The sequence below is a fragment of the Bombyx mori genome, chromosome 15, assembly GCF_030269925.1.
Source record: "Bombyx mori chromosome 15, ASM3026992v2".
NCBI lineage: Eukaryota > Metazoa > Arthropoda > Insecta > Lepidoptera > Bombycidae > Bombyx > Bombyx mori.
The window spans coordinates 1,486,651-1,497,239 of record NC_085121.1 but is presented as its reverse complement, the minus strand read 5'-3'; the positions used below and the strand labels follow the sequence as shown (position 1 = coordinate 1,497,239).

Below are 10,589 nucleotides of genomic sequence, written 5' to 3'. Positions count from 1 at the left end.
GATGGTAAAATTATATAAAACATTCGAATCCTCATGAGAACTTGTGTGTCATGTCTTCTGTGATTTTGTGCGTGAAAAGTAGATTTTCTTTTACATCAATGTGTGTAGTAAAGTGCTTGCTGGCTCTGTCTAACCGATGCTGTATTTCAGTGTTTGAGGAAAAAGTACAAAAATGAATACCTACAGCACTCTAGGTAGTTGTGTCCAATTTAGGTAAGATATCGAATACTTTGATTGACATTAACAAACTAAATGTTAACTCAATGTTATTATTTGTTCGGTATTGTTCATTAAGTTAGCCAAACTACTGACCACTTACTGTTAGTACCCAGAAATGTGGTTTAGAAACGCTTACATTTTGTCAAAAGACCCGCCATTACATTACATAATTGTAAATTCTATCTGGTAATGTTGCCGGAAATAAAAAAAAATATATAGGAAATCAATACATAATGTTTTACTGAAGTCTCAAAAATACCATCAAAGTAAAAATTAAATGTGTCTTGTATAAAAACTAAAACATACATTTTTCGTATTTGTTAATTTAAAGTTATTTTTGGTGAATTTTTTAACGTCAATTTTCGCTACAAATGCTTTAATCTTACTTTTAACTATCTTAAATATACGTTCAACAAAAACATGCGGCTCTACTTTTAATGTGAACGTGCGAGACAACGCTGATATAGCCTCTCAAGGCTAATCAGATTAGGTAGGAAAAAAAAGTGCCAGACATCAAAGAACTCTGTTAGTGTCCAAAGACAATGACATTGTCGATTGACGATTCCGAACGAGAACCGCCCATGCTTTGATATTAACCCTTTGAACGCCCATGTGAGTTATGATCCGATAAAATATTTTATTTTATATTATTTTACACGCTGTTTTACATATGGTGCTGTTGACATTTGACCTATTCCATTCTGACCGCGCGCTAAACTAGAGGGCGCTAGGGTAATGATTGCACGCGGTCGTCACATGGGCCAGAGACACCTTGAGTAGACCAATAGTCCATTGATGAGACGATGCACACAAACCTTCACAGCTAGTTACTGCAATACAGTATTTCTTCTTCATAATTTTATTTCCTTTCCCCAATTCCTACTTTCTGTACTTTTAGCCAGTAGAGTTAGTGGCACTGTTTTGTCAATTTCTGCCACCAAGTGTCTTGCTTTGTAATGTGGAAGTAGGGAACAACTCTACTAATGCAATTGAGAATGAAATCATCTCAGGGTGAGCAACGGGATCCACGCTGTGATGATCACGGGATCCGGCGGTTGACACTCAATCGTTTGATAATACGAGAAAAAAAAGAACGCCTGTGTTAACTGTACTCTATGAGAGACTTTTTGGGGGAACACGAGGAGCGAAGTTGTGTGAATTGTTTTATTTTATCTATTTAGTGTTTCTTCAGGTTTCAATGTATAATAACGGTGGTTTATTAACTGTTTAGTATGTGTGTAAGTGCACAAATGTGGGAAAATGAAACAAAGCCGCTGGATGTAGTTTCTCGGGATCTTTTAAAAAGTCCATTGAAAAAGTCTTAGTTAATTACCACCATTTTACTGAGATAATAATATTATTTCATCACATTATTATCATCATCATCACATCTCATTTAATGTCATCTCAATTTATTAATGTCTCAAAATAATCATCTTCATATCATTTTTCAAGAAAGAGAATAGGGTATACAAAATATTAGGCTGTATGGTGTAATACATTCGTCTTTCCAGTTGGAAAAATGGAACTACCACTGCTGTACTCTTATTACGATAATGTAATCTCCGTGTGTACGTTTTAAGATTATTGTATGCGTGTTTGAACGTTTTCAAAATCTCTGGTCCAAAGTGTTGAGTTCAAAAGTTTAACAAGTCCGCGAACGCAGTAACTAAAGCACATTCCGGGTGCTCGGATCGAACCAGCGATCCTAATACAACTGGGGTACTAGAGCTTTTATTAAATTTCGAATTCAAATAACTCAATCGCTAATCACATGTAATTTACTTTAAACTTTGGTAATGAACTGTTTTAATGAAATGTTTGTATCACGTCACACACACTGAATAAAAGATAATAAGATCATTTCGTTTTTTTTTTAGTCCTTAACGATTAATACAGTACAATGATTTGTTTAATCAACAAGTCCGTAATGTATGTCCATATGTAGGCCGAATAAGTTATGTTAAATTTAAACATGAAACAATGTTTCGTGTTTTGTCATTAGTGTTGTTCGCGTTAAAACGACGATGCAACATTTAGAATATCAGGGATGTAATCGATGACTTGTATCGATTAATTCGAAACTCGACTTTCGCACTCTACGACTATTGTGGCTGTGTAAAAATATATTTATTATATTTAACAAGAGAGGATTATATCGAATTTTAAAATTTTTTAAACATTTCAATAACTTACACGAATCTAAAGTCGATAAGTTTAAATTCTACATTAGTATCGATAACCGGGTTTCTCGCACTGGATTTTTATAGACTATTTCGATTCGATATTCAAGCCATCAGTTCCCAGTACTGCATGAGACGTTCGCCAGAGGGCGCAGTCATACCTTGAGGCCGGATAAAGTTCATCTCGATCGTTTTGAATCTTTTCTTCAACTCAGCATCAAACATCTGTGTACAGAGTTAAGTATATTTATTCATGTATTCGAGCTAGCCGACCCGCGGTATTAGTACAGTCTGCTAAACAGATACTTTTTACTGGTGGTATAACCTCTTGTGAGTTCGCACGGGTAGGTACCACCACCCTGCCCATTTCTGCCGTGAAGTAGTAATGCGTTTCGGTTTGAAGGGGGGGCAGCCGTTGTAACTATTTATTGAGGGGTACAGGCGTCGTGTCGCTACGCTATCACAAACCTTGGCGTCCCCGGAGGACAGGTTGAAGGGCTCGGGGCGCGGGTCGGCGGCGGCGAGCACGGCGGCGAGCGCGGCGGAGAGCGCGGGCGCGGCGTGGCGGCGCAGCGCGGCCACCTCCCACAGCGACGAGCCCAGCGCGCCCGCGCGCGCCGCGCACGTCTCCTCCATCACGTACGGGTCGCTCGACACTGCGGGTAAAGATGACTAATTTTTTACGAAACCTGAACAGGTTGCTTTGAAAATAAAATGTAACCTGTTACGAGAAATCGTGCATTAGGTTGTTTACGAAAACGAACGAAAGCCAGAAATTAAAAACAACGTAATGCGAAACGCGCTGCGCACGTAACGACAGTTGTGAACTCTGACTGACGCATACTGTTGCCGAGCGTTACCCCGTTGCGCGCGTTACCCTGTTGCGAGCTCGCGCCGGCTGCTAAGCGTTGATAAAACAGCTTGGGACCCGACTTACAACCGAAAAAGTTCGCCAATTAGTATTTTTAAATGTCAATAAAAAATAAATATATTAGTAGATTACTATTATTATTAATTTTCGATTTATCACTAACAAATACAAGATTTTTCATTGCTTTCATTTCATTATCTGATCTGACTACTAAAAAAACCTGTTGCAAAAGCAACCTATTGCCGCAAAAGGTTTCGAAAAAAAAAATGCAACCGGTTCCAACATTGCTACAAAACAACGGAAAGGCTCTTCTCTAGCTGCGGGCGCGACCACGCTACAACTGCGCTGCTACTACGTGCGGCGCAACACAGGCGCCACGTTTACAGACAACACATCACGCTTATTAAACACTAGCCGTACCCGCCCGCTTCGCTAGGCATTTAAAATTTATTTTATTATTTATTTTCATTATTATCAGGGAGTCCAACACTCATAAAAATATTAGCCTATCCAATAAGTACATGTATTTTCTACATGGATACCAAGTTTCAAGTCAATCGGATGCATGGTTCAGTAGTTATAACGGAACATCCATAAAAACCATTGTTGATTTATATATTAGTATAGAATTATAGATTCGATTTAATATGAATCTAATATGGCGGACCCACACACAAATGCAAGTACATCTGAACTCAAATACTAAATATCTCATTTTCATATATCACTACATAATACACAACAAATTTGATTAATTAATAACATAGAACAAGCATAGGCACACAAAGACAGTGACTGCAACCCAAACTCTGTGATGCAGTAGCTACGGTCACTTACTACTAGACATTAGATATGAAGAAATTTACAGAAAAAAAAACTAATTATCTGTACCAACAAATAGCTTCAATCCAAATACCTTTTCTACTTTGGTCCAAAGTACACAATTGACTTTGTTGGACTTCATTGTTTTCAATTTAATTATTACAATTGACTCACTGATGGCGGGCGTATCTTCGTAGCAGATCATGCGCTTCAACGCCGGATGTCGGAGCAGCAGGTTGGCTATGAGCTGCAGCAGCCCCACGGCGTCCTCCGGGCAGGCCACCAACGCCAGCCGAGACAGACGCTTTGCGAAGGCCGCCACCAAACTCTCAGGCAAATGTCTGTCAATTTACACATAAATACATCGCACCTGTAGAATTATAGACATAACCCATAAAATGTAGTCAACGGTAGGTAACGACTTGGCTCTGCCCCTGGCATTGCTGAAGTCCATCGGCGACGGTAACCACTCCCATCATGTGGGCCATATGCTCGTCTGCCTAAAAGGGTTTTTTTTTTAAAACCTCGACTGAACTTTTCAAACCGTAAAAAGAAAGAAAAGACGTAGAGGAAGGGGACGAAGTGAAAGAAACCGATGGATAAGTCTGTCCCTTTATAAGCTACTTTTGGTCCTTTGATTTAAGAAAAAAGATTATTAAGAGTCGCTGAAAGAGGCCGTTATAGGTCCATTTTCGAAATCCGAAAATTTCGAATAGGGTCTCTATAATTCTAAAGGTGCGATATATACAATCTAAAAACATACTTCAATACCAAATAAAGACGTTGGGTTAAAATAATATAATAAAATTATTATATTGTCATCAGTCCCGCGTCTCTATAATTTTTAACGCTGAACAAACGTTTTTACAATAGTGAAGACGTGAACGTAGCTTTCGTTGTAGGTACGCAAAAAATGCTATCAAAGAAAGATTTAATATTGGCGCCCGGAACTTTCTAGATGAAAACATTCCGTACTTAAGGGACCGAGTAGGAAAAAAAAATCCGAGGATATCTATGCCGCCAGGTACAACAAATTGTTGAATCGCAAACGTCTCATTTTTTTATTGCCTTTGTAGGCAGACGAGCATACGGCCCACCTGATGGTAAGTAGTCACCGTCGCTCATGGACGTCAGCAATGTCGGGGGCAGAGCCAAGCCGCTGCCTACCGTTAAGTACTCTCCGCAAGCCTCGTTTGAAGAAGGACATGTCATAGCGCTCGGGAAACACCGTGGAGGGGAGCTCATTCCAAAGCCGGATGGTACGTGGTCTCGCGAGCACGTGAGGCGAGCACGGAGACCGACTCACGTGGAGCTGAGGAAGATGTCGGCGAGGTGCATGAGGCGCCGCTTGTAGCGCGTGGCGAACATCTCCGGCTCGAACATCGCGTACAGGCGGTCGTACATGTCCGGGTAGTCGACGTTGTGCCGCCGCACCAGCTCCAGCACGCCCTGCAGCGCCAGCATGCTGATCGGACCGCCTGCTTACAGTCGAATCATTCCATTACAACTTCATTCAGAGGCCAAATTTTAATACTGCATTACCAACTTCCATTACTAACATTTTTAACGGCAGGCATTGCTGAAGTCCATGGGCGACGGTAACCACTCACCATCAGGTGGGCCATATGCTCGTCTGCCTACAAGGGCAATAAAAAAAACCATCATCTTATAATTTGTGTGAATTACAAAAACAGCTTCAGTCTTGTTTTTTTTATTGCTTAGGTGGGTGGGCGAGCTCACCGCCCACCTGGTCTTAAGTCTTTACCGGAGCCCATAGACACCTACGAAGTTAATGTCGCCACCCACCTCGAGACATAAGTTCTAAGTTTCAGTTTTAACAGTACAACTGTTGTCCTACCCTTCAAACCGAAATACATTATTGCTTCACAATAGAAATAGGCAGGATGGTACCTACCCATGAGGATTCAAGATGTCCTACCACCAATAAAGGTTTTTTACTGTTGCTGAGACAGACGAGACGTGGCTGTGTTAAATGATTTCCGGTGCTAAGCCCATATCACGAGGTACATGCTTCCCACCTTGAGATATGAGGATCTTTCAAACTAATTCAAATGCGTGACTGCTTCGCGGCAGAAATAGGCAGATAGGTGGTGCTTAAGCGTGCACCACTGCAGTACAATCTACCACCAGTAAATCTGGTTGGTGTTCGCAGTACGATGGTATAATACTCAGAGAACTTAGCTACACATTACTGGTAGTAGGACCTCTTGTGAGTCCGCATGGGTAGGTACCACCACCCTGCCTATTTGTACCGTTAAGCAGTAATGCGTTTCGGTTTGTGGGGCAGCCGTTGTAACTATACTGAGACCTTACAACTTATATCTCAAGGTGGATGGCATATTTACTTTGTAGATTTCTATGGGCTCCAGGAACCACCAGGTGGGCTGTGAGCTCGTCCACCCGTCTAAGCAATAAAAATAAAAAATAAACACATTATCCGATGAATTTGCCTTGATCACTTTTTATGATAATGAGAGGGCGAGATGAGCTATTCCTGACCGGCGTCGAGACTGTCGCAGAGCATGTCGGTGGCGAGGTGCGGCTTGCTGAGCAGCGGCATGAGGCGCTCCACCAGCAGCAGCAGGGCGCGGCGGTGCGTGCGCGGCTCCGAGCACAGCGGCCACTGGCACGCGAAGCTCCAGCAGCGGTTGGCGTAGCGACGACACACGCCCGGGTTGTACGGGAATGGCACCTTGGCTGCGACAAGCCACATTGTTGTATATACAGACACCTCCGCATTAGAGCAAAGTCTAAGTTAAACATGATGTTATAAACATCATGTTTAACGGTTAGACTGATGAACAACACCATCTTGTTGCTATTTAGCTATATGGGAGATCACTCCCACGTATCACTAATTTTTGTTTTTTACATGTTACATAAATTATTATATTATTATGAAACACCGAAAATAATATTCAAATTGGAAGATTTTTGCAGGACATAGTGTTTGTTTTCGAGACAAGGGTAAATGACATCAAAAACAAAGGATTTTTTTGGCATTTCTAAGTAGATTTAAGTAAAAGAAAAAAAAAAATCTAAAAATTAGATTTAACAAGCCTGAATCTAATAAAAAAAACTGGTCAGGATATTATGCCCAAATCATAAATTTATATAATTCATCAGTCAGCCAGTGATGTGTGCAAATTTTCTAGTAAATTTTTTTAATAGCTATATTATCTGATTTAAGTACCAGTCTGAGAATCTTCCAATAAATGTGCTTACATGCAAACTAAACTCAATTCTCTTACCATTTGTGCCACATAGAACTTTAAATTCTTCTTCATGGTCATCACCACCTTTGTTATTTTTAGTTTTTGTCTCAGTGGCAATCTCTGAGATTAGTAGTTTGTCAAGAAGTTCCAAGTAATTCTGCATGTAGACTGTAGTGGGAGACCTAGAACAAATATTATTGCTTACTATGATAATCACAAATATAACAATGTTAATGCCACATTATGTGGTGACTGGAGTACATGCAGAGTCCAGTTTTACTGAAAGTGAAATCTCGAGTTTTCTTTCTGCTCACAGTTAGAAACCTTGACTGTATTCTAGTGGGAAAAAATATACTCACTTCCGATATGCCAGGGTAGAGAGAACTTTCAGTCCATACTGCTGCACATCTTTGTACTCTGTGAACTCTTGGAAACGTGCTAATGGAGCTGACATGGACATATCAGAGTCCAACAGTACTGTGAAAATGTTCTGTAAGAAAATACTTTCGGTTAATACCTAGTGATGATATTTATTTTTTTATTGCCTTTATAGGCAGCATACGGCCCACTTGATGGTGAGTGGTTACCGTCACCCATGGAATTCAGCAATGCCAGGGGCAGAGCCAAGCCGCTGCCTACTGATATGATTCTCTGGCCGTTGTAAAATATAAGTAAAAAAATACAAAATTTTAGTAAAATTTGAATAGTCTTGTTAACAAAGAAGTTTTACATTTTTATGTTTTGGTAGGACATCAGTCAGCTTCTTTTGCTTTAAGTATGTGTATTAAGCATAAGTATTAATGAAATCACTGGCGACATACTATACAAAAAACATCTTTAAGCGGTACAGAGGGTTCTCTGTGAAGGGTAACATTGAAGCAGATGAAGTAGCTGCTCATCTGCTAAAGTGTATGGGAGTGGATGCATGGGTTCATAGCTTGAATTACTAAGGTGCTCACAATGCTGTTCCGATCCCAATTATTGTCTCAAAACTGTTTCTTGAAGTTGTTGGTGATGATGAATGTTAGATTTATCCCACCCACATACAGAACGAATGTAATTTAAGCACATTTAACACACACACACAATTACCTTCAATCTGAACGATGGGAAGTAATATCCAGAGCTCTGCTCCAGTGGGTGTTTCCCTTCAACTTGCAGTAATTTGGAGGCTGTGACAAGAGCTTGCAGCCGAGAATTTGTGCGTCCTTTCATTACACAAGCTAATATACGAGCGAGAGCAGTCTCGTAGCATTCACGAAGCCATCTTGTGTACTCCGCTTCTGGACTTTGTTCTAAAAAATATATTTTCTTCAAGTTGAATTTTGAATTTTTTCTGAATACTGTTTTTTTTATAGAGTTTAGGCAGACCAGTTCCCACCCTGACTAAAGTTTTAGTATCTACCAGAAACCGCAACATGTACACCACGTTCACTTTGAAACATGATATTGCATATTCAAAGCAAAGCATAATTCTTAATTACTTTACACCAGAAATAAATCATATGGTGGTGATACACAGCTTCCAGATTGATCACAAATTGAATATAAAAATTTCAGTGTTGATTTTTTTATCTTGCCTATTTGTCATGGACTAAAAATGCAATAGATTTAGTTAACACTAAGCGAATGTAAATCATCTAATGTAATGTAAAACAATCAAGAATAATTAAAATAAAAAAAGGTACAGTTGTTTTTGAGAATGTTTTAATATATAGACTATATTATGTTTTTGTAATTATTGATACTTTCCCCTACTAAAAAATAAGGTAATCACAAAATATGTTCAGCTTTTTAAAATAAAATAATTTGTTATCTATGTTCTGCTTCTGTAGGTTTGTGATTTAGAAATAGTACGAAAGTCATAAGTAATCAATAATAATTTTATGCTACAGTTAGATATTTTATGGATTTTAATAATAATCAGGGAAAAACATTGATTTCAAAATATATTTCTAAAAAGTCTAGTTCTCCATTAAAGTGTGGAGTAGTTTTCTTAATTCATTTTAATTTCTATCAAGCAACTAACACAATTGAGATTTTGATTCAAAATATGCTAATGATAGCTTCACATTGAGTTTAATTTTGACAAAATAAGTTATAAAATAAGATAACTAAACCTGAAGATAATTAAATAGACAAACATATCTACAGAAACGACCTTGAAACTAGTGACAGCCCACACAATAGCAAATTGCAAACTTTATTTAGTAAAAAATATATTTATATGACTACTTTTTTTTTCAATTAAAAACTGAATCGTTAGTACTTAAAATCCCAACGTGTTAGCTTCGTAATTACGGTTCAACTGCAATAATTGCAGTATTTCATATATTTATTCAAATGTTTTTTAAAAGCAAATGTCAATTAGTATGCAGCTAAATTGACAAATTTAGACAGCAACATTTTTCGCAACGTAACACAGCTTACATACTACGTAAACACAACGTATATCTACGTACAGTCAGGTTCGCACCATGCTAAAATCGATATATTCAATTCAAAAACACATTTTCGTGCGGCAAAACAAAATCATACCTGCAGGCTTTAATGGAACTATTTCCTGGACTAAATCGCCCCGTTTTAATAGTTCGGTGAATATTACTTCTATTGTAAGCATTAGCGGCGTATAATTGTCTGTTTCGACCTGTAATATAAATGTTAAAATCACGAATTACAAATGTAACCTATGACGCATTACATTTTTCGTTGTACTAAATGAACAAGGGATTTCATGCTCACCTCAAACATCTGCAATATATCAGCAAGATTGTTCGCATGTTTTCTGGAGTTAAGAAACTCATTTGCTTTATTACGAAGCTGTCCCGAAATCATTTTCGAAAAATTTTGTTGCACAGCAGCCATTTTTGTATTGAAAAGGATTGACAAAAAGTGACAACTGATCAGGCGGGCAACCTTAGAAAATATGGTTTCGTTTAGTAATTAGGTAAACGACTAATGAACATGCCTGTGCCTAGGAAACTCTTATTTTATTTTCTAAAAATATATTAATTGAAATCAAAATCAGAATTAATAGCTTTATATTAAAGTAGGTTCACATCAAATCTTTTTAATCGTTTTAACTATATTATCTAAAAAAACAAACCACTAGAGCAACAATGTAAGCTTGCATTAAAATAATCTCTGTGAAAATACACAAATATTATTACGAAATATTAGTTTAAAAACTAACCATAAGACATTTAAATGATATTTTTTGATAGTATTAAAACATTGCTAAATTATTAGTGCTGCTCT

The 10,589-nt window shown here is 38.2% G+C and overlaps 1 protein-coding gene across 1 annotated transcript; it reads right to left on the bottom strand.

Annotated features, from left to right (window-relative positions):
- Window positions 1–435: 435 nt before the first annotated feature.
- On the bottom strand, window positions 436–10,254 carry LOC101736325 (nucleolar complex protein 4 homolog B). Its single transcript, XM_012692563.4, has 10 exons — window positions 10,074–10,254; window positions 9,870–9,978; window positions 8,424–8,626; window positions 7,691–7,821; window positions 7,368–7,513; window positions 6,616–6,813; window positions 5,402–5,573; window positions 4,270–4,436; window positions 2,871–3,058; window positions 436–2,627 (listed from the first exon to the last, which is right to left on the bottom strand). The coding sequence occupies exons 1-10, from the start codon at window positions 10,194–10,196 to the stop codon at window positions 2,508–2,510; spliced, it is 1,557 nt and encodes a 518-aa protein (XP_012548017.1). The 5' UTR covers window positions 10,197–10,254; the 3' UTR covers window positions 436–2,507.
- Between the last annotated feature and the right edge of the window lie 335 nt (window positions 10,255–10,589).

Coding starts and splice junctions, on each gene's coding strand:
- LOC101736325 (XM_012692563.4), bottom strand. CDS start 10,196: ATGGCTGCTGTGCAACAAAATTTTTCGAAAATGATTTCGGGACAGCTT. Junction 9,979..10,073: donor ATATATTGCAGATGTTTGAG/GTGAGCATGAAA, acceptor TTTATATTACAG/GTCGAAACAGACAATTATAC. Junction 3,059..4,269: donor CGAAGATACGCCCGCCATCA/GTGAGTCAATTG, acceptor CTTTACCCGCAG/TGTCGAGCGACCCGTACGTG.